This window comes from Anopheles marshallii, chromosome 2, assembly GCF_943734725.1.
Source record: "Anopheles marshallii chromosome 2, idAnoMarsDA_429_01, whole genome shotgun sequence".
In the NCBI taxonomy this organism is placed as follows: domain Eukaryota; kingdom Metazoa; phylum Arthropoda; class Insecta; order Diptera; family Culicidae; genus Anopheles; species Anopheles marshallii.
In genome coordinates this window covers 12,303,557-12,326,688 of record NC_071326.1, presented here as the reverse complement: position 1 = coordinate 12,326,688, position 23,132 = coordinate 12,303,557, and the positions used below count along the sequence as shown (strand labels likewise).

Genomic DNA, 23,132 nt, shown 5'->3' with positions numbered 1-23,132 from the left:
TTACATGTGTCTGGTGTTGCCGAAGTTGATGCCGCTCTGGGTGGCGCCCTTGTTCGAACCGTACTGCAGCGAGATGACGGTCTGACCAGCCCGCAACTGTTCGTCGCTGAACTGGCGCTCGTTTTTGTCCGCCTCCTTCGGACCGATCGACGGTTTGCCGTATTTGCCCGCCTTGCGACCGAGCGACTGGATGCAGATGACGACCGAGTTGAGATTCTGGCGCTCCCACAGATCCACGCTCTGGAAGGTTTCCTGTGGCGGTACGCCGAACTTTTTGGCCGCTTCCAGAAACGCGGAGATGTTCTCCATGCACTTGAACGCCATCTTGCTGGTGTTGACCTTCTTCACCGTGCCGGCTTCGATCGCGTTCGCTAGCGTGCACAGCACGGTACCGTCCTTCAGCACCTCGAAGAAGTTATCCATGTCGCCGGACGTGTTGATCGGTTCGCCGGTTACCTCCTTGATCCATTCCAAACATTCGGCGGCCAGTTCCTCGCTGTACTTGGAGTTGATCTGTAACGAGTAAAAGCGGAAGTGAGTGCTGTTTCTTCCTTGACCAAAAACAAACCCCTTCTCCGCGTACCGGACCCCGGACGCTCACACCCGTGACATCGCGCGAAGGAGCGTTCCCCCAGTGCACCTTGAACCTCACCTCAATGGCAGGTGGGCATGTAAAACTTCCATTCGCCCCGAGCACAAGGCATCGGTTCAAGGTACTTGGCTCGTGACGCCATGGATCGACGCATTGTGACCAAGGCTATTGCGCACGTACAGGAGTGCTGGTGCTGCACCACGAAAGGCAAAAAGGGCTTCCTTTTTGCGCGCAAATCATAATCAGAGTGCGGCATGTGCTACAAATGTAAAACAGTGATTGACAAAAGGGGACAAGGGCCGCGAGACTCGAATCGACGTGTGTGTTACTTGTTTGCCCATTAGCAGCATCGTATTATGCTGAATTGAATCGTGTTAATTGAGAGACCATTTTGAAGGTCTGATGTCATTTTGCAAACAGAGGAGTGAGTTGCATCGATCTCGCGTGGTGTCTATTGGCGGTTTAGTTTGTTCAACAAGTAAACTTTACAACGCAAAACCCTCAAAGCTTCCGTGTGTAATTGCAAGTGGAACAAGAATATAAAAACACTCAACTCTTCGATACAATCGTAGATCGAGCGGTGATAGCACATTCAAACGAGCCTCTTTGATACCAATTACAAATGGGTAAATGATGTTATCTCGTACATTGAAAGCGAAAGCGCATCAAACAAATGCATAAAATTTACATGCCAATTAGGTGGAGACGTGGAGACGGTGCGTCACCCCACACCGACATAACGATCACGCACGGTTCATTCGGTTCGACGATCGGCGAAACCCCCGAAACACCGAATGCAGTTCGTTTGCATTCTCTTCCCCTGCTGGGGACTTGGAGGGTGGGATCGACAGATCTGCGAGACGGGTGCTAATTAATTCCCGCAGCAATTAGCAGTGCGCAACGATGTCACACGGTTTCGTTTGATTGCGCCCCCCGATCGACGAGATGGTCGTTTGATTTCGCTTTTCAAAATTTCCATAAACTACGCTCGTCTGTACGTAGCGAGCATGGAAAAAGCCGTTTATCACCGGTCGCGACGAAAAGATGGTGGGCAAGGTTTAGCTTTTCCCGGTCCGGCAGAGCACACGTTAGCTCGAGGTGATTAATCGTGCGCGTCTCCAGTGGCCGGAGGTACCGGGGAGGTTGCATGGTTGTATCGCCTTTTATGTCGTGCGATCTTTTGCATTGGTCGCTTTCCTCGACGGCCGTTCAGCGACTAAAACAATATAAGCAAACGGTGTTCCCTGAGTACGTACCCATTTTTGGTCAACGTTTAGACGGATTTGAGCCGGGGACACCACGGCAACCTTTCCTCACTCCGAAAATGGTGACAAGCTTAACGAGATTGGAATGTCTTGAGACACCGGCGTACGAGCAGTTGGCGCTTTCATTGCTATTTTTCCCGGAGCGCGACGTGTCGTTTTTGGGGCTCGGAGGAATGGATCATTATTCGATGAAAATGAGCATCGCTGTATGTACATTGTAGCGCTAATAAAGTGTCCACAGCGCACACAAGCACACGGAGACTGTGTTTGTTTGACGTAAGCGCGAGACGTGCGAAGAATATCATCATGGAAGTGATCGATTTTACCTACTCGCATCACGATCGTGGCCCTATAGTAGATGAGGTAATTGGACGAATGCCGTAAACAAATGTTCTATTGTACACAAGCAACCGCATCTCATCGTCCAGAGAAAGCGACTTCAGCAGAAAAAAAGCCTGGACAGCAAATCGGTACAACTCCACAGCCCGCTAACCTTCGTATTTCAATGTTCCACCGTTCCGAAGGCACAAACATTGACAGCGTGCCGTTTAAAGATTCTTCCATATTTGGATTTAAAAAAGTGCGACCAATGGCGCTGCCCGAGAGACGATGGTGATACAGAACCACTTCCAACAACTTGTTTCGTCCGAGGTCTCGCCGGTTGTCCCTGGTTGCGTGTGCCGCTGCGACACTGCCTGCGAGCGCTTGTATGTGTGCCGATTGCTCAGACCTCCGGTAGGTGTGTACGTGTGGACGACCGTTGTTGCATCGTACCGTGGCTGGTTGAGAAAACCTGTTCCATCGTAATACCGGCAAAGATGATAAAACCGAAAGTACACACACCCCAAGCACACGGAACGAACCGGAATCTTCCAGAAATTGGAAGTCGTACTGAACGATGGGCGGATTAAGCACTGCTCACACTGCCCGGTCTGATCGTTAGGCGGCCACCTTTTCTCCGTGACTCATAACACCGATCACGGACGGCACGGTGCTGTTGGACAACGCGGAGACAGAACGATCGATCCGTGCGTCTAGCAGTTGGAGTGGCATTGTGTCGCTTTCCTTGCCCTGTCTAAATATGGCCATGTGAGAATCGCACGATCCATTCCACCTAAGCAGGAGGGGGCCTGCGAACGAGCGTCACCATCCTATCCCGGCTAATCGAAGTCATCGAAGCCAAGGCTTCCGGAGCCAAAAATGGCGTTTTTGACAGATCGGCGAAGGACGCGCGTGGACCTGTGCCACGGTGCGGTGGGTTTGAGCGTAGTCGCGGCAAAGGCTTATACAAATATTTCGCCAATGACTCCATTTGGCCGCTTCTTCAGCTGCGATGCCTACGCGTGTCTCTCGGCTCGGCACACAGGATCTCCAGATGCTCTCTGGAGCGTTCAATCATCGGAGTGAGTAATAACTCACAAATTCTCAAGTGACGGACGCACTTTACCAAACTGTGACTCGGGTGCCGCTTCACCGCTTTTGTGGAAGTGACTAAACACATTTGGCAATCACCATTCCGCTTATTTTGGGGGGACGCAGCTCCGATGTTGCAATCGGATAAGCAAACGTTTATCGTTTACTCATCGACTCGTCGGGTGGTGCGCAATCTTGCGGTCGAGAACTTTGGACATATGCGCGTGCGTTTTGGGTATGTGACCTGCTTTCCGATAACGATGACTGCGGGGCATTCGTTCGAGGTCCAACAACGGCTCTGTTATGCTTTGTTTGGGTTTTGAGGATACGATTTCATCGGTGAAAATTATGAGCTGCTACTAACGGCTGCGATAATCACTAGCAGCTGTGGTGATATATCCAGTAAGAATCGAGCATCAATCATTGTAGCGCTGAAAACCCTTGCGTTTATAAGAAACGAGCTCGACGGTATCGGCCGGAAAACACACACAAACAGATGGTGCGCTTATTGCTCCGAAAATGGACTGGTAGCCTCATAGGCGGGTGTCGATGGTTTTATGCTCCTTCCGCCACCGACCGGTGTTGAAAACTTTGCATTCAAATATGGAAACACCCCTCGCACAAATGTGCCCACCACGACGGCACCCTTCAAATGCTGGTATGTTCGCTGCCGTTTCAGTCTGGCCGAGTTTAAGAGCCACGATCCAGGTCAGTCCAATGGCAACAGCGCGCACACACACACACACCCCGGGGGACAACCTTTGGGGTTGTGTGGCTTTCCGTTTTTCGGTGTACAGTATGGTGGTGGTGCACGCAGTTGGTGATATGCGCGTCTAGTCAGCAATTCCGATGGGTGAACCTCGCTACGATCGTCAGAGTGCTCGGAGTTGGCAGGGTTACTGTACCCCGGGGTTCGGTGGTTTTGCAAATTCGAGCCATCCTCATATATGGACATTATGTTTCGCTGCAGTACAATGCCTCCAACCACCCCCCCACGGGGCCACTAAGCATACGCACACAGTGTACGCCACCGTTCGTGGCACAGGTGTGTTACCTGGGAGCAGGTTCTAAGATACAAATAGCTGGCGCTGGTGTAAAAAGAACCCAAAAACCCGACCGCGGTAGCTAATGCAAGCCCAATGCGAAAACCAGTAAAACCACACCAAAGCATCGGTAGAAAAGCCACAAATTGTAGGCAACTCTCGCAACGCAACGATGGGAAAACAACTGCGCAAGATCATCTTTCATGTGCACCCTCGAGGTGTGTACGGATCGTATGGTGCGAGTTAATTAAAAGGGGCAACTCTTTCCTAGCGAGCTTGTGATTTGTGAGCTGATGTGCATCTGCGTTTGATGAAACAGGATGTCCACAGATGCACCTGGCCATTTCTCTTAATGGTTGGAAAGTTTGCACATTTACGGGGTTTTTTGTTGTTGTTTAATTCGAATACCTCTCCTCCCAAGTAACAATCAAGCACCCGGGACAATTCCGAAGCATTATCAACTATAGGGGGCTCTCCGGGTCTTAAATTATCACTTCCATAAATCGTTATGAGCCTTACGTAATTGATGGGCTATCTGCTGAACTCCATCTTCCTCCACGTTGTTAAACGTTGGACCATAAAATCGTGCCTCAACTGCGGGTGTAATTGTTGAAACAAATTGACAGACTGTAAGTGACATTATCTGTGAAGTATTGGCCTAAACTTCCATTCCCATCGGATACTCGTGATAAGAGGGTGCTGAAGTTTATTGATTATGGTTTATTATCGGTCCATTACACCGCGTATAGGTGCGATCATGTGATGATCGTTCGCTCGAGTGCATCGTTCAAGTGCCAGCGCTATAATCATACACACCCGTCGTAGTCTTCTCTTTGCCGGTCTGATTTGGACTGTGTGACGCTATGCAACTGATATTGCAAGCCGATGGAAACAAATGGCAATCGTTTTCAATTTTCTTCGATTGCCATCACAATCACAATTGAATGTCGTCCGGGGACCACTTTCGGGCGTGTTGATGAAGAGATGAAGTGCAGGGAAGGTTAGATGCATATCGCTCCGCGCACCAAACACAGTTCCCGGTGGACGGGTTTCGATCTCGATCAAATGATTTATTTTCGCATCGAAAAACAAGGAGAGCGCTGGACATGGCGATGCCGATGCTATCGAACGTATTGTTTACAGGCTGGTCCGTTGTAAGTCCTTTTTGTTTTCAGACCGGAAACGTTCAATCTTTGCCGTCAGTATACCACCTTACCGTTCTGCTGGCTGCAAGTGTGATAATGGGACGCAAAATCTTCTCCAAAAAGCTTCCTTTAGGTACACAACGAAACGACCCACTTTTGATCACCCCACGCAACCGGTTCCGGCTGGGCCTAAGTTTGCTTACTCGGCTTTAAAATAATATTCTTCCACCTCCCGTGGAATTCAGGGACCCGCCCGAGGAGTAAAATCACGACTGTGCCGTTGCACATTTCGGAATCGATTTGTACACGTCACTGACCGGGTTGGTACCGCGTGACGGGGGTAATGATAATGATGATCGACGGGAAAAAGGTTGTCCAACTGGGAGGGGAAAGCAGAACAAAGACAACCCTCGGGCTCGGCGCTTTGGTTAAGATCACCATCGTCACCGCCGGACGCGAGCTAGAGATCTGGCCGTGAAAGGCGGGCAGGAGCCGGGGATGCAGCGGTTCCTTCGTAAGGGACAGCGAGACACGCTGTGCTGGTACCGCTTCAGCACCGAAAAGACGTCAAAATGGGTCAGATAACTTGTTTTACTTTCAAATTCGGTGTTCCTGGACCCTCTCCAACCTATTCGCGTATGATGGCGATGTTGTCGGGAGCAGAGGTAAATGATCGAAATTAAGCATCATTCATTGAACGGAGTTCTCTCCAGTGGCGAAATGGTCAAATTATTTCTGTAAATGCTAAATGCCTCTTCCAGTAGTACCGTTTCGCTGTGTCCGATGTGCTTCACCATCTCATCGGTAGATGATGATCTTTGGGACGACATCAAACGCTTATCATTTGACAGGTGTTGGCAGTGCTTTTAGTTTGGAGGTACTATTATCAGTTGATTCGGAGCTGCGACAAGGGGTACTTCATGTTGTTTGCCCCGAATTTAACATGCTCCCGCAAGATATCGATTCTTAACGCCATGCTGAGCTGAAATATTACACTGAATATTAACGCTCGCATCAGGAACCGTAACTACGCGCACGAGATCTCAACAGCTCATCGTGTGCTGTCTGTCTGTCAGAGGCAACTGACAACAATTATCAACAACCACCAATTCCGGCGAGCTCCCCAACAACGATTTATGATTGAAAGAGGATTAGAATGGGGAGAACTTCAGCTGAAGCTGGAATCTTGAGGCCGCTACATTTTTTTCCCCTTGGTATAGAACGCCACGCAGTTTCTTCGGGGCGTTGCGAATCAACTTCATCACGAGACCATCCTAGTACCGCAAAAGCAAGACTGCCAAATCATGGCGTTTGATTTGATTTGGGCGATTTTTTCCCTGCGACCTTTGCGTTCGTGTACGTCCAAACACTGATCGGAACGTTCGCTTCAATTAATCTTAAGATCTTTCAACAGACACAGGGTCAACTGTGCAGCTTAGGATCAACACTGCCAAAGCCTCAAGGCAACTGCCATAGGATCTGCCATCGGAGTTGGTGCCTGAGAATGTCAGTACTATTGTGAGCGGGATCACCTCGAACTGCTCGATAAACAATAATCGGGCACTGTGGTTAGTAGTTTGCCCCATACATCTTCAGCCATCGTCGGGCTGACCGCAGACACGACGTCATGAAGTGTCTTATGGAGATGATTCACGGGTCGTGATCGCGAGTGTGGAATGTTCTGCTGTTACCATTACACGGTACAAAATCGAATCGGAATGACGGCTGTTTTATCGTTGAGGCAAGGGATTTTAAATCGTGATGCAACTGTTTACTTGCAGTAAACATGTTTACACCTTATCACTTAACATTAAAAGAGAGAGAGAGGGAGCTGGGGTAGCTCTGGTCATCCGTAGCCATTCGGTGACAAGTTGTAGTACTGCAGTGAATCAGCACACTCCCAGCACTATGAATAAGTGTAAAATAATGTGTTTAGAAACGATTTACTCCAACAGCGTGTCCCGGGGGACGTGTGAAGATGACATGGTGTAGTGCTCCGTGCTCTGTGTACAGCTCTCCGGTATTATGGTGCGCAAACAAGTCAAGTTCTCCCATTGGAAGTGCGGCACCAAAGCACTGATACGGGGACGGATGACTTCATCGCTCGAAATATGGTACACAGTCCCGCTGGACTTTATTGAAACATCGATCGTTTGACGAGTATTGCAAGGCACGTATTCCGTGGCACAAGTGCAGCCACACAAACTAACTAACTGTCGCACACGGTTTAATGGGGAGATGTCACCAGCTTATCTGGTCGTGTGGAATAGTACGCGTTGCAACTGGAGTAACCCTGCGACGCCTCCGTAAGAACTCTTCTCGTTCGGCGGCGGCGACTCGGTGTTGCTTATCTATGCATGTTGTATTTTGTTCCCGCTCGTTTCTTCGATGGTTCATTTAGCGGGCTAATGAAATCCATAACGTCACCGGTGCACGCTCCGCATGTTGACAAACGTCAACCCCAAGCACCGGGAAACCTTGCGACGGATTTACACAATTTACCAGTGTCCGTAGACACCCTTTTCTCATGTTTACGGTTGGACGTGATGTGTGAGTGAGCACACGAGTTAACGACAATCCTCGCACTAATCGTGCGCTAATGGAGAGTGTCTCGCATGGATGTTCCACCAGCAGCTCACTAACAATTGGACGCCATGATGCCATCGAGCAGCACGCTGTCTATTAGCGGAAAAAAAAAATATTCCATTTGATTGATTGACCCACATCCACACGGCATGACTTCAGCATGTAATGATCTCATAAAATACACAAATACAGACGAGGATCACCGTTTTTTTTGGTAGAGTTTACGAACTTATATTCCCACCGGCGTTTCTGCTAACCTGTGCAGTAAATACTTAGCTACGATTGCAGTGCGCAAACACGAAATCTTGCAACAAAAAAAAGGGTAACCGTGTCAGTAACCCGGACCACCCGTACCAGGGACCTCCGTCGCGGAGTCGCGGAAGGAAGTCGCCGTTTAACAAACTCCGTTGATTGATGCGACATCGAAATGGGTTGCGTTCCAGTAGATGTGTTGTCCCCGTGTCCGAGGTGGCAAATACTGCTGTGCATTTTGTTGTTGTTTTTTTGGTCGTACACACATACAGACAGGAAATACGTCATCATGGCCTGTGGACGACGCCGGCCCCCAATTGCAGACGGTGCGAGCGTTATCTCTCGGCGTCGGTGGAACGCAGTGCATGGGTGGTGATCGTGAGTAAGTCAAAGTGAACACCTTGAACGCTACGGCACGACGTTGTTTACGTGCTGTTTGGGCCAATCAATAGATAGCCGCTATCAGCACCGCACACCGAATTCCATTAGATGGGCGGTTCTGGGGCAAGAACCACACGATATGGAGGTGGGCAACCTGCGTCCCTTAGAGACGGCAAGGGCTTGGGCTAAGCAGGGAAAGGATTTTGATACTTTCCAGACAGGGAAAAGTGATCGGATTAAGGTATTAAAGGTGGATCCACATGGGAGTAAGACTAAGGGAACGAATTGACTATTGGGTTTCAATAGTGTCATATCGGTGTGGAACGTCTCTCCTTCCTCGGGCCAGTCCAGTAACCGTCTGTTGATGCCCGACGTTTCCCGACAAAAAGGTCAAGCTTATCTCGAATCTGTGCAACGGACGTTACAGCAGGAAAGAAAAGCGGCACAGTAAAATGATCTCAAAAATATAATTAAATTGCTTCAGCAGCACCTTAGCCTGCAGGCAGTGTGGTGCGGTAATCTTCACGGCGAATAGAAAGTAATTAATCATATCCTATCCAAAACGGTACTCAAATCGTACCTGGTCGATTATTCGACTATTCGCGCGCGATCTCGTCCACAGTTCGCACAAAAGCTCATTGATTCCCGAAACTTTCAAATTATGTCTATGTCGATCGGCGTGTTTCTTGGGGCACGCCGGGTTTTAGGTGCCGAATGTTTGGTGCCGTTTTACATTCGTTCGGCAATTAAACAGTTCCGCTGTGGTTTTGTCGGTGGTGAGGGTGCGCAGTAATTAGATACTGTGCTAATGGGCTGCTGGAAAAGGGAACTGCTCGGATGATGAACTGCCCACTACTAGCTACCCGTCGTAACTGGAGATTTTAGAGCGATGAGGCGCAACTTTAAGGCACTGGTGTCTGGCATCTCTACCGACCTCACCTTCGAGGGTTGGGTAGGCAATTTTTGCATAAATGGCCTACTTTCTTAAGCAGTGATAGCATCTCTAGAGCTGTTTTTTGATAGGAAATGCAAAAAAAAATTCAATAACACTCCGAACTAACACTAGTGCGTACAGCATCAACTGATGTAGCTGATCACTTTCGTCTTTGGGTTATGATTTCCATCTCCAACACAAAATTATTAATTTTTTGGGATGGAAGTGATGCATCCAAGTAGTTGTTCAAAGGAATGCATCCTCCCAGTGTGCCACATGGACGCATTGTACCGCGATACGTTGAAGAGTGGTTGCAGATGTAAGGGTGCGATAGTGGCTGATAACAACCAAAGCTTACCTTGTTTATGAAAACAATAAATAATAGTTTATCCAACAATCTCGGAGGCCCCCATAAACGAAGGTCTCGGTAACGGGACCGACTACAGATCCCAGTTGGAAATGATCGTGCACGTGCTAAAGAACACTTCCAACAATAAAAATATCACTCTAAACCCTCGAACCGAGAAACTTCCACCGAACGTTTGTCTCAAATATAAAAAACCGCTACGAGCAGATAGTAGGAGGAGGTTTAGATTCCAGATCTGCTCTTCAGCGCTTAACGGCACCAACACGTCACGCATGAATTCATTGTTTTCGGGTTAGGCAGAGTACTGCTGTACAGGCCAAGCTTAAACTTTAATGCATCCCAGACGATGACTTGACTGTTGATGTAGATCGTTTCCGGTGCAGCGTTACGCACAGCCAGAAAGTGGGAAGGAATACTATCTCTCTGGCTTTGGCTTTCGTATGCAAGTAGCAATCTCAGTTACAATTGCACACGTCAGTAACAAAACCTATTGCCCAACACACGACTAGTAGTCTCGCTGTGATAGGCTGCACTTAAAACTGTTACACTCTTTCGTTATTGTATTACTTTATCAAACTCGAACGTTCGTGTCGTCTTGTCGTGACGCTTTCACGGTCAAGTTTTCCACATAAACCTTCTCCTTCTTTTAAATCGCGTGCCGCCCGCTTGGCAGCTGAATGGGCTTTTTTGGGAATATGCTGGGGCCATGATGTTATACGGCGGAAAACAAACAAACTTCTCCCTGGGGAGAGTGTGCTGGAGCGGGCGATGGAATGGAGTTGGTTTGCATTAAAGCGGTGTGTTTTCTTTTCTATTTTTGCACCCCCCCCTATGTTGGTAACCTTCCGTAACTTCCTTTCGCAACACTGAAGGGCGATCTTTGACCACGATGCGTAACATCACCGCTGGGTTAGAGCCGTGTTTGGCGGTCATCTTCACGATGTGCTCCAAAGCAAGCCACAGTTAGGTGCTTATGTCAGGGCTGTGCAAGGCCCATCGGTGGCTATTCAAACCAAGCCAAGGTTTCGCTATTTACAGCAAGAAGTAATACAGTCAGCTCGGTTCGTTCGCTGGAAGTCATCAGAAATTCTATCTGGAAACACCATTACTTTCTTCCATCCAGTTCCATCCCCCTAACCTACCGACGTCCGACGTATGAATGCTTACTGTCCTTGAACGCGACACTTGAGATATTATCCCACGCTCCTCAGAATAATCATAACGCAGCTGAGTGGAGCACTAGGAAGGGGAGGTATGACGTTTTGCTTCACCCTATTGCCTCATCAAATTTTAATCGCCATCAGCTACAATGCGAGTGGTAGCACTTTTCCAGTGCCATGTGCCAAAAGTTGGTGGGATGGTGAAGTACACGCTCGAAGCGTCTTTTCGATCTTCACATCGAAAAATGTGAGTTGAGATTATGCAAACCGCAGTAGGCGATCGTGAATCATTCCCCGACCGTTGGCGAACGTTCATTTGAGTTTGAATTCGAATTTCAAATGCTCGCTGCGCGACGGACGTTTCGTGCGAGCGTGGTTCGGTTGCCATGGCAACTAACGTTCCGAAGACGGCAACGCTGTTGTTCGGTGACCTCGAGTTCAAAAATCAACCATAAGACGTTAGGGTGATTTTAGTTTGTTTGAAAAAAAAAGTGGTATTATCATCCCTTTTTGAGGTAACATTTACATGTGGCACATGTCCGACAGAGGCGACAGACACACGCTCGCATCACCTGGCACATGGAGGGATATCTATTCTGGTGGGGGTTTTTAAGGGATCTTCTTTGTTCGTGATTTTTGCTTCTCATGCTATTTTTTTATATTGCACCCCGTGTGCGGCACAAGGAATAAGGACGCCAAACATCCGTGTTTACTGACGCCCGGATAAATGGTTTGGAATATGAAGCAACTCGAATGTATCTGCCACGGAAACGGACGTGACGGGGAAGAACCGTACAGGCAACACGCAAAGTATGATCAAGTGAAGAGGATGACATCATTCTGCCAGTTATTCGATTTTTTGTTCGCTCCTTCTTCTGGTAAATATGATGCCTTCTTTTTGCATTCAGCTTTAACGATGTCGAGTCTTGTGGACGGTGAAGGCGCGCCCAGCGCGATAATATGAATCCGCGACACACCTCACACAGTTTTGTAGCGCTTGTTCCGATTTATTTCCGCCACTAAAGGAGGGATTCCATGGGTAACCTTTCTTGGGTCCTTATCCTTGACTCGGTTGCGATATGTGTGCGGGCTGTCGAGCATAATGTGAAGGCCACGCAAAAAAAGGGAATCAGTCGGAAGTAACGGAAATACGATGGTACGTCCGGCTGATGGTTAAGGGAACGACACATTAATTCGAGCCAGGCAAGGAAATTGAAATGAAACGCAAGTCAAGTTGAAGCTAAGGGAGCTTCCCTTTGGCCATTCCATCCTTTAGCCGACACGGATGGAGCCGAGTGGAAAAGAGGAGATGATTTTTTTTTGGGGAGGGAAACAGATAATTTTGTGATAGTGTGTGTGTGTGCTGCGGGCTAAATTTGCAGCAGATGCTTTTGGCTAATTGAGAATTAATTGCATTTGCAACGCGAAATGCGGGCAAACGCTGGGCAAAGCTGCTAATCAGCATAATGGAAAACACATTAGTTTTGAGTCGCGATAAAAACGAAAAGAAAGCAACGGTTTTTGGTTGAAATAGGAATTAAACGACTGTTGTGGTGAACTACACAAGCGTTGTTGTCGGTCAATCTGTATGTATCTCAAATGATCTTCCCAAAGCGACGTATATTATGGTGGCCTGTTTGTCTATACGCATTCAGAAAGAGCATAAACGGGTTTATGGTTTAATATGTCCGTGTTGCGGTAAATTTTGGACGTAGTTCATACATCCATACAAGAGGACAACGGTGTCGCGATAGTAATCGAAATTGTTTCCCACTTTTATGGCGAAGGCGTGGTACGAACTAGCGTCTTCTGGAGTGGTTTTGATTGATTGCTTCGCATGAGCACGCATTTTTTAAACCATTCCAGTGCGTGACATCTGCTTGGAATGTACAATTTTTTTGACGCAAATTAACTACACCAATGGGACAGTAAACGGAAATTAGCATTGCTTTATGATGTCTCAATCAATTTCAAACTCTGTAAGGAACGATCGTGCATATAATTCTGTGTTCACGTTTTCCCATTTTCCCATTTTCAAGCTCGATGAACATGCCCCGTGTGGCAGAGCCTCTTTAAAGCCGATTTAATTCTTCCACACCGAAGCAACTTGCCATCGCACTGCACCGGGATCACAAGCAGGCAAAGTGCACGCAGCCACATGCATGTCGCGTTCGGTCGTGGTACAAACCGGGTCAAGTAAGGCAGCTAAAAGCATAACCAACAGAAGAAAAGAAAAACCCAGCAGAGGCTCCACGAGGCGCACGGGCTGGCTGGAAGGACGGAGAACCCAGGATGGAAGGGTTCACAAAAGGAAGCATTCCATTCCCGTATCCCGATATCTATCCCACTCTTTTGCTGGACCACTCGGCACAACAAACCGGACAGAATGGGACGGTATTATCGCGTGAAAACTCAATCGGTCTTTTTTCGGCTTGATTCGAGTGGGACGAAGGTTCTCTGCCGCTGCGGAGAAATGCAGATTGACCAAAACGGAATTCCTGCAAACGTTTGTCTTGGCATGGGAGAAAGCATTGAGATGCAACGGCTCCCACGCGCAACACGAGCTTCATAAGCGGGTTGGTCCGGTACGACGCAACGCGGGGGGACGAACCACCCAATTGACGACCACACTGATACTTACCTTTCGCTGAGCTTCGGCGGCGAATCCGGATTTCGGTGCACGATGCGTCGACATGATTTCGATGGAATTGCACTGTCTGCACTCACGAAGCGATAGGCTTTTGATTAATCCGAATCGGGTTGTTGGCCGTTTGGCAGAAGCTGTCGAAACGTCGTCGAAAACCGGCAGGCAACGGGGCACACGCGGAATAATTTGGACAGCTGGAATAGCGGGGTCGATGACAAAAGCGCAAACACCACGAGCGATACGTCCGGACGCGAACACGGCACTTGAAGAATTGAAACGCGCAACACGCACTCTACCACACGGAGACCTGTATGTGCGGAGACCTGTATTGGCCTAACCTTTGGGTGCCAATGACCGCTAATACAATTCATATTATTAATTTAAATCCGTGGTTTTCCTATTCCTTTTCAAACTTACGCAAAGTTTTTTGCTGTAGTTTGGCATTGTTTTGAAACTTAACATGTGAAAACATTAACTTAATCATTGGCACCTGTTCACAAGGGTTGATTATCAAAGGCAAAACACAAACATTGACCAACCCTCGTAGATCTTTTGGGCCAGAGGCCAGCGGGTGCAAGGCTTCGCAGCTGGGAGAAACCGGATTGCAACTGCCGCTATTGAAATAGGTCGGTTTATAGCACGTAGTTCAAGGTTTAAGTTTGGATTCGATGCGAGATGAAACCCCATGCGTCGTGTTTTTTTTTACAAATTAAAAATATTTAGGAGCAGTAATTTGAAATTGGTTCTTTGTTTTTTATCTTTATCTTAACATTCCCAACTGGTTTGCACATCTGATCACCAGTTCATGGTAAAACCGATATTTAAAGAAATTTACGTTTACGTTAAAATCATGTATAAATAATGTTATGTTAGTTCAATACACTAGCGTTTTAACAATACCAACACACGTAGTTCTAATATTTATTAATAACATACGTATCATCGTAGTTTAACGTTTATTTCGCGTTCGATTGCACCATAACAACATGATCACGCTTTTGCTCCGTACCTGCATTGTTCTGTATTTATGTTGTAATTTTTCGTTCAGTTATCTTCTGGGCACGCCGAATTCTATTACATCGAGATAGTGTGCATGTTTGCCGTGGTTGTTCGTACAATTTCGGTGTGGATCACATAAAAGCTGCTAACATTTATAATATCATCCTCGATCATGATCATCGATCGTGAACAGTGGCGTGCAAGTGGGATAGTGCTGCGTTACATACAATGGACGTGCAGATAAAGTACATTGGTGCATATGAGTGTTACTTTCGGTGGCATAACATCTAGAATTCTTCGGCATTCGGATCCTCTTCGGGAAGGAGAATCTAACGATCTGGTGAATGATTGGTAAAAAAAGGAAAGCAAAACAATACCTGAACAGCTAACAAACCAAACGTGCCATTACGCGTTCATTTAATTTGGATTTAAATAAATTAATGTGTCTCGTGTTTTCCCTATTAGCAGCTCTTTTCTCTGATGGTGGTAACTTTTGAGTACCGTGAACGACACCACTATAACGGAACATCATTGGAAGGGACTGTGGTTCTGAGATGGAAAATAGCTGTATTATCGAAAGTATTATTGGCTTCGTTAAATAACTATCTATACTTTGCGCTTGTGGTATCGCGCAGTACTTCAGTGATTATGAGTTATCTCTTGCTTAACCGTGCCGGGAGATGGTGACATATGCGTGTGTTTTGTGTGTCTAAACCAACTCCAATCTCTTCATCTCTTTGATTAATTCCTTGCCCATCTGCGCCGGGCTTCTCGTAACGATCACACCAGCCTTCTCCAGTGCGTTGATCTTATCTTGAGCACCTCCCTTTCCACCGGAAATAATGGCACCAGCGTGGCCCATACGACGGCCGGGTGGAGCCGAAAGACCAGCAATGAACGATACTACAGGTTTCGCTTTGATGCCCTACGAAAGAAGGAATGTCACATGTTAGTCAAATGAGGTATAGCACCGATCTCTATGACTAAGAAACGAACCTGGTTGTACTGCATAAGGTAATCGGCAGCCTTTTCCTCGGCCACACCACCGATTTCACCGATCAAGATGATACCCTTGGTGTCGGGATCCTTCAGGAAGACCTCCAGGCAGTCAATGAAGTCGGTTCCGTTGAACGGATCACCGCCGATACCGACGCACAGCGTCTGACCAAGGCCGACCTCGGTTGTCTGATGAACGGCTTCGTAGGTCAGGGTACCCGATCGAGACACGACACCAATTTTGCCGCGTTTGTGAATATGTCCCGGCATAATACCGATTTTGCACTGCAAATATTCGAGCGAAAACAATCGAACATTTCATTCATTTATACGTAATCACGAGACAGCATCATCTGTTGCCGCATTAGTTCGTGCCAACGCTTCACACATTGTTCTATTTTTATCCACGACAGTTTGCTTAATTTGTTCACCGGTTCCATATGGCATTGAAACTTGGTACAAAACCAACCTCAACATATGCTAGTAGCGATGTAATACGCGTGTGTGTGTGTATGTGTCTGAGAGAGCGAGAGTAACTTCCGTGATCCTTTGGGAGAACCCTCAGGTTTATCAGTGGATCTTGTTTACATACTCCAATGTGGGTCTCGCATCCAGCACCAGTAGCTTGTTACATTTCTTATCGCTTCGCGGCAAGAGGTCATTTCTTCGCTGTGTATTGAACTTTGTCTCATTGAAGATAATGCATCCGTGGAATGGTAAACGGTAATCACACACAAAAACAACGCTACACGCATCCAGATTGGACGTTCCCATTTGTACCCAATGCCCATTCGATATACTTACTTGCTCGGGTGCAATAATTCCGGGGCAGTTGGGGCCGACAAGGCGCGACTTATCCTGTGCCAGTAGGGCGTGCTTCACCTTCACCATGTCGTGCTGCGGCACACCCTCGGTAATGCAGACAATCAATGGCATTTCCGCTTCGATTGCCTCCATGATGGCCTTTGCGGCTCCGGGCGGTGGCACGTAGATCACGGTAGCTTCCGCTCCCGTGGCTTTCTTGGCTTCGGCCACTGTGTTAAACACTGGACGATCCAGGTGCGTGCGACCTCCCTTGCCGGGGGACACTCCGCCGACCAGTTTCGTGCCATACTCGATGGCTTGCTGCGAGTGGAAGGTACCCTGCTTGCCGGTGAAACCCTGGCAGATCACTTTCGAGTTGGAGTTGAGCTTCAGGTTCTTTCGCGTAGCTTCGTAGCTCGCGAAACGGACGCTGGTTGTGAAGCCATCTACAATAGAAGAACAAAATGTTTATGTCCAGCTTACTGACTGGCAATGCGTCATTGCAGGTTAACTAGCCCTATGCAAACAGCAGAACCACATCAGCTGCTGCTGCGGGAGTAAAGTACAAGCGCGAGCAATAAACAAACCGCCTTTCGATGACAAGATTTAATCGCGCAAAACGAGTTGGGCAGCTTTGATAATAGATGCAGCACGGCTTGATTACGAATCGCACACGCAGCACAATGCCAGCGGTGTGACCGCAGGACCTTTCTATTATTTGGGATTATGTAATTTTGCCAACTGTTTTCCCGATTAGACCGCTCCGAATGGCTCTGCGTTGTACCGGTACAGTTCCAAAACTTACCTTTTACCCGCGAGAAAAGCCTTGCACTTGCGGCAGCCATCTTTCGTAGCAGAAAATGCGGAATTTAGCTGTAAAATCCGAGGCCGTAAGGTGCAAAGTCGCGTTTTAATCGGAACCGTCGGAATTATTCGATCACCAATTGGTCGACTCAACTTGACAGCTCGCGAACAAATCTGCCAGGGCTGCCAGTTTGCTAGAAGTGTTGCCAGTAACGAGCCAACTTTCGTTGGGAATGAAGTTTTGTGTTGAAAAACTATTTTCGGATATAAAATAAATTTCCGTTTGTAATTATACAGGGATTTATTAAATGGACTAAAATTTAACAAATAATTCACTTGTCTCCGCTTTCTGCAATAAAAACAAAACGAAAAGGTTAGCACCATGCATTCACGTGGGATTTGCTTGTGTTCGTTCACCTTTCTCGGGAAGTTGCTGGCTGATCTTGGCAAGTGCCTCAAACGTTCTCGGCTCCCAGATAGCTAAATCCGCTAATACTTTCCGGTTCAGCAAGATATCGTTTTGGTACAGACCGTACTGGAAGTCGGCAAATTGCATACCATGCTGCTCGCAGCCAGCATTCACCCGCTGTGCCCATAGTTCTCGCATGTCCTGCTTTTTGAGCTCACGGCCTTTAGTGGCGTAGGCTAGAGCCCTGTTTACATTACGAATTGCAATAGAATAGCAGTTACGCCGACGTCCAATAAAGTGCTTCGCTTGATAAAACGAAAGAAACAATCAGTGGGATCAGTTCTCTGCAAGAGGTGCTTTTCAAGCGGTTGGTTTACTCACTGCGGCTAGTTTGAAAATTCTACGCTTCCGCCAAAACTCATCTGGCCCTCGAGAACGCACCAAGTTAACGACCGAGGTAAAAACCATGTTAAAATTGCCGAAACTAGCTTAATTTGCCGTAACCCGGTGATGCTGCAGCGACCCAAAACAAAACAAACATGTGCAATTTTACGTAATGTCAGGTACTTGTCAAAATTGCTCATAAAAAATTGTTGTCAGTCGTAGGTTCGTATATTTTCCGCAAGAGAGCGCCAGCAGTATCAAAATAAACACCACAGAAAACCGGAAAAATTTAATCGTAACTTTAGGTGGTGCTGCACAAAGAATCACACGGGAAGGAGTGGTATTTCGCAGTGAAAACGATATTGAAGCACAATATGTACACCAAGTAGGTTGAACGTGTGAGGTTCAACTATTAACGAATCAAAACAACCATTTCGTAAGGCTGGAAAGAGCTGTGGAACGCAAAAGTCATGGCTACGGTGCTATGTTACGAAGGGAGGCTGAGCCTTTACTGCTTTCTCGGTGGAATGGCAAGTTTGCTAGTTTTCTACGGTGCGCAAGCATTCTTGCACGAAGAAAGCATATGGACCAAAGTTGCCCTTTCGGTGGGCTACTACATTTCGCTAAACATTATCATTAGGATAAGGTACAATCCGCGTGACTATCAGGTGAGTAAGCGGCCAGAGACAATCGGTCTTATCGTTGTGTTTTGGATAAACCCCTAGCTGCAACGTTGCTTTATGTAATGCACGCATCAAATAGTCTAAAAATATAAAACTGTTTTTCACAGATTGCCGTAAGAGCTGCTTTCCTCGGGACTGTTTTATCGGCTGGCGTTGTTGTTTTCCTCTACACCCAGGACCAGTACAAATCGTTTGGTATTTATGCCACCCTCATGGCTCTATTTCACTACACAGAGTATCTGGGCATTGCCATATGTAATCCCAAAACGCTGTCTCCAGACTCGTTCATATTGAACCATTCGGTTCACTACGCACTGGCAGCCGCTGCTAGTTGGGTTGAATATTTCGTCGAGTCGCACTATTTCCCTGGTAAGTTATGTGAACACAACGTGGGTGTGTGGTGAGCTGATTCTTCCCACTCATGGTGTATCTTTGATTTTAGAAATAAAAACCTACAAACTGGTGTGGGCCGCAGGAGTATTCGTATGTCTGGCGGGAGAATCACTCCGGAAGGTGGCAATGATAACGGCCAGCAAAAACTTTAGTCACATCGTAAGAGCGCCCGTGGATGATCCTTTCAAATGTAAGAAATGTAAATTAATGGTTGATTTTCATTTTAGGTTCAATTCGAACGGCACAATGAACATGAACTGGTGACGCACGGCGTGTACGGATGGATGCGACATCCGTCCTACGTGGGATGGTTTTATTGGTCGATAGGAACACAGGTAGATAAGTAGCATCAAAGGTAAATCGTGCGATCCTTTACGAAACGTTCCTTGTACTTAACCCCACAGATAACGCTAGCAAATCCCGTATGCTTCGTAATTTACGCGATCGCTAGCTGGAAGTTCTTCCACGATCGGATACTGATGGAGGAAATTACTCTGCTTAACTTTTTCGGCGAAGAGTACATCGAGTATCAGGAACGAGTTTCCTCCGGTTTGCCATTCATTCGAGGGTTTCGCGTGGAACCATGATATTTCGAGCACGATCCCGCCCGCGAGGATCAAACCAGCTTCCACACGGACATACGCAATGAGACTGACGAGCGCGAAGGATCCGGCACGGTCCGGCGATGCGCCGAGGACAATAATGAAAGAATGGTGATGGAAATGGCAAAATTAGATGTGGAGCGCAGACGTAGTATCGGTGGCGCTAGCTTGGACCATAGTCGCAACCGAAGGTACTCGGGAACGTATGATAATTGTGATGATCAGGACGCATCATCGTTGGTGTAGGACCGACACGGTTCATTCTCCTTCCGATGGACTTTATATTGCTGCATTTTTTTTTTCTTTTTGATACAGAAAACCGTACATATTTTAGCTATTTAGTTAGAGTATAGTTATTCACTAGACGAAAGCACATACGTCAGTCGAAGGTATGACAAAAAAGTCTCCCTTAGAACAACAAAAACCCTCAGGCAGTCAGTGAACTCTACAGCACACTAATCAACACAGAAGATAGCACTACCGAAACGGTGTATATTTATATTTTCTACTGTAAAACATAGCTTAAGTGTGGTTGTACTAATTTACGTGTATACAAATGCGTCTGTTTTCCGTTTTCCTACCAAAAAAGCTAACCATTCTCAAAACTTGGTGCCACAAAACTTGGTTGGAGCAAAGTGGAAACGAATACAAAACTGTTCGTAACAAAAAGGCACGTGCGTTCCCCTTCTTAGTTCCTTTCGATGCGCACTTTGGCCGATTCCTTCACGTTAAAGTTCGGTACGCGATCCTTCTTGCCAAGGATCTTTGTCGTTGGTTCGATGTAGGTCACGTTGCTAATGATGCTCAACACGCGTCGCTCGATGATGCCCAGGAACAGTTTGGCATTGTTCAGTGTAACCCGCCGTTCGTTGTTGAGCAGATTCAAGATGGGCGCTTCGTCGCACATGAGCAGCCTGTAAAAGTGATCGGAAGGACATCAGACATTGTTGCAGAGTGGTAAGTTCATACGACCGTCGTTCTTACTTGTATATTCTTTCGGCCATCCTCAAGAGCTCGTCCAGCTTAACGTCCAACTTGAGCTTTACTTCCTGAGCCGTATCCGCCGCCTCACGGCACTGCTGTTCGGCCAAGCGTAGTGCGTCGATGTTGTCATCTTGCGAGTGTTCCTTCGACTCGTTGATTGCTATCTGTTCCGCTGTGGAAATGCATAACGGTAAACACACGTGTTAATTAAGCCCCAAACCGATACACTCCCCCCATGACATCTTACCGATGTTGTCCTGCAACATTTGAACACTTTCGGTAAGCGTTTCCACCTCGTGGCTCAGCTCGTTAACGTAGTTGAACAGGGCGAAGTTTTCCTCCTCCTTCTTGATGAACTTTGCCACCAACCGATCGATGTCATCCTCGCCCGAGAAGTTCATGATGCGCGTCATGATCTGCTCGTACTCTTGGTACTGCTTCTCAAGATTTTCTAGCATCTTCTTGCGCTTCTGTGCCTCCCGCTCTTCCAGCTCCGCATTCGCCCGCCGTTGGCCTTTGATGCCGAGGAACTCCTGCAGCTTGGCGTCATGATCGAGCTTGCGCTGCAGCTCACGCATCTCCTGGATGTGGGCCAATTTGTCGCTTTGCCCTTTATCCTTCAGGATCTGCAGCTTGGTGCACAATTCCTCGCGCGTATCGTACGCGGAAGTGGCCTGCTCGATCAGATCGATCATGTAGCGCTTGCCCTCGTTCAGCTTACTGACCAGCTTTTCCCACATGATGTTGAAGGTGGCCCGTTCGGTCAGCATGTGGTCGATGGTTTGGCGCAATTGCGCATTCTCAGCCATTACCGCACCGGCCCGCTTGTTGACCACGTCCAGTCGGTTCTCCAGCTTCTTGACGGACTGCTGCGCCTTGGCAATGGTTTCGTTGTACAGATTGTCCGTCACTTCGTTGTTCCGTATCTCGGCAATCTCACGGTGGATCTTCTTGATGTGTCCCTCCAACTCCCACAGGCTGTCCTTTTTCGCCTTCAAAGCTTGCTGGGCTTTTTCCTGCTGATCGTAGGCGAGTTCCAGCACCGCTTCCAGCTCCTGTTCGCGCTTGGAGTGCGTTCCATTCTCCTCGCAGTTGAGCTGCAGCTGCAGCTGCTGCTTTTCCTTCTCGAGCACGCGAATGTTTTGCTCAAACTTGCGCAATGCTTTCGATTTCGTGTCCAGAAACGTGGCACGCTCGTTTTGTAGCGTTCGGAGCAGCTTTTGCAGGCGCGATATCTCCGCCTCGGCCAGCTGATCCATCTCGTACTGCTCGGCAGCCCCGATCTCCGACGCCATCTTCGGTTGGCTGGACATTGTGAAATTCCCGTGAGCAGTGCCCGGGGTGAAGAACGATCGGTCTTTGGGTGGTGGGTGGTTTTTTTTGTCTCTGCAACACTGCAACGCCCCCTGAAAGTACGAGCACAAGATGCAACCTCTAATGAGGAAAACAAACAGTTGCGTACATGCGCATGCCGGAACCACCGTTGAAAGACTGGGGGAGGAGCTGGGAGAAGAGGGCGGGGGCGTAACTGGTGAAACAACGGTGCAAAACTGGTGCAAACAATTAGCATAAGTAAATCTTTCGATTGAAGATGAGCATGCACCGCACACATGAACAGAGGAAGGTAGCGCAATCGTTGCGGTTGCTTGTTTGCGTGAAAGTTTTGCCGTAAAGCGTGATCGGTGCATACAGCTGCAAGCGGAAGTAAAATACCGACAGATTCCGAAAGTGGCAGAGAAGAAAAAATAACTACCCCAACCCCCACTAGTCTCTTGATCCCATCCTCCATCCCACCCGCACTTGTTTGCGGGTGTGAAACAATGGTGCGAATATTGTTTGCGATCTTCAATTCTAACAAAAAAGAAAAAAAAAACACTTTCTATCTCTGGATACGCACAAAAAGACAAAAAGTTGGGGAAAAACGAGGACAGCAGACACAACAAAAAAACACAGCGCTTGAAGACAAATGGGACACTTTAAAGAAAAGCGAGATTGAGTGGAAATTCTATTTATGCGTCAGTTGCACACGACAAAACAATTGATTTCTATTTCACATTTACCTTTGTTTCAGAACTGTTTCACTTTCAATCGGTACTGGCGCTGGAGGCTGGGAAAACCCGGAACTAGACTGACGCGTTTTTCTACGCGACAAAAAATCAAATCAGCCCAAGAATGGCGGACGTTGGCAAGCAACTGACACTCCGACTCTCTGTCGGAATTAGAAGGAAGTTGCGAAGAGCGAGCGAAATACCATCGAGCTATTCGTTTGATCGATTGCATTGTTGACCG

The 23,132-nt window shown here is 47.6% G+C and overlaps 5 protein-coding genes across 5 annotated transcripts; 1 reads left to right on the top strand and 4 right to left on the bottom strand.

Annotated features, from left to right (window-relative positions):
- Positions 1 to 13,833, bottom strand: LOC128719129 (myophilin). Its single transcript, XM_053812752.1, has 2 exons — positions 13,780 to 13,833; positions 1 to 513 (listed from the first exon to the last, which is right to left on the bottom strand). Exons 1-2 carry the CDS (start codon positions 13,831 to 13,833, stop codon positions 1 to 3), a joined length of 567 nt encoding a protein of 188 aa, XP_053668727.1.
- Positions 13,834 to 15,493: 1,660 nt separating this feature from the next.
- On the bottom strand, positions 15,494 to 17,429 carry LOC128719033 (succinate--CoA ligase [ADP/GDP-forming] subunit alpha, mitochondrial-like). Its single transcript, XM_053812653.1, has 4 exons — positions 17,390 to 17,429; positions 16,585 to 17,030; positions 15,781 to 16,065; positions 15,494 to 15,709 (listed from the first exon to the last, which is right to left on the bottom strand). The coding sequence occupies exons 1-4, from the start codon at positions 17,427 to 17,429 to the stop codon at positions 15,494 to 15,496; spliced, it is 987 nt and encodes a 328-aa protein (XP_053668628.1).
- Positions 17,430 to 17,720: 291 nt separating this feature from the next.
- LOC128710151 (39S ribosomal protein L20, mitochondrial) lies at positions 17,721 to 18,265 on the bottom strand. The gene is made up of 3 exons (XM_053805191.1): positions 18,179 to 18,265; positions 17,806 to 18,097; positions 17,721 to 17,737 (listed from the first exon to the last, which is right to left on the bottom strand). Exons 1-3 carry the CDS (start codon positions 18,263 to 18,265, stop codon positions 17,721 to 17,723), a joined length of 396 nt encoding a protein of 131 aa, XP_053661166.1.
- Positions 18,266 to 18,651: 386 nt separating this feature from the next.
- LOC128707622 (protein-S-isoprenylcysteine O-methyltransferase) lies at positions 18,652 to 19,844 on the top strand. The gene is made up of 5 exons (XM_053802581.1): positions 18,652 to 18,849; positions 18,972 to 19,233; positions 19,307 to 19,416; positions 19,485 to 19,592; positions 19,662 to 19,844. The coding sequence occupies exons 1-5, from the start codon at positions 18,652 to 18,654 to the stop codon at positions 19,842 to 19,844; spliced, it is 861 nt and encodes a 286-aa protein (XP_053658556.1).
- A 703-nt stretch (positions 19,845 to 20,547) lies between these two features.
- Positions 20,548 to 22,156, bottom strand: LOC128708319 (coiled-coil domain-containing protein 63). The gene is made up of 3 exons (XM_053803292.1): positions 21,091 to 22,156; positions 20,844 to 21,015; positions 20,548 to 20,773 (listed from the first exon to the last, which is right to left on the bottom strand). Exons 1-3 carry the CDS (start codon positions 22,154 to 22,156, stop codon positions 20,548 to 20,550), a joined length of 1,464 nt encoding a protein of 487 aa, XP_053659267.1.
- Between the last annotated feature and the right edge of the window lie 976 nt (positions 22,157 to 23,132).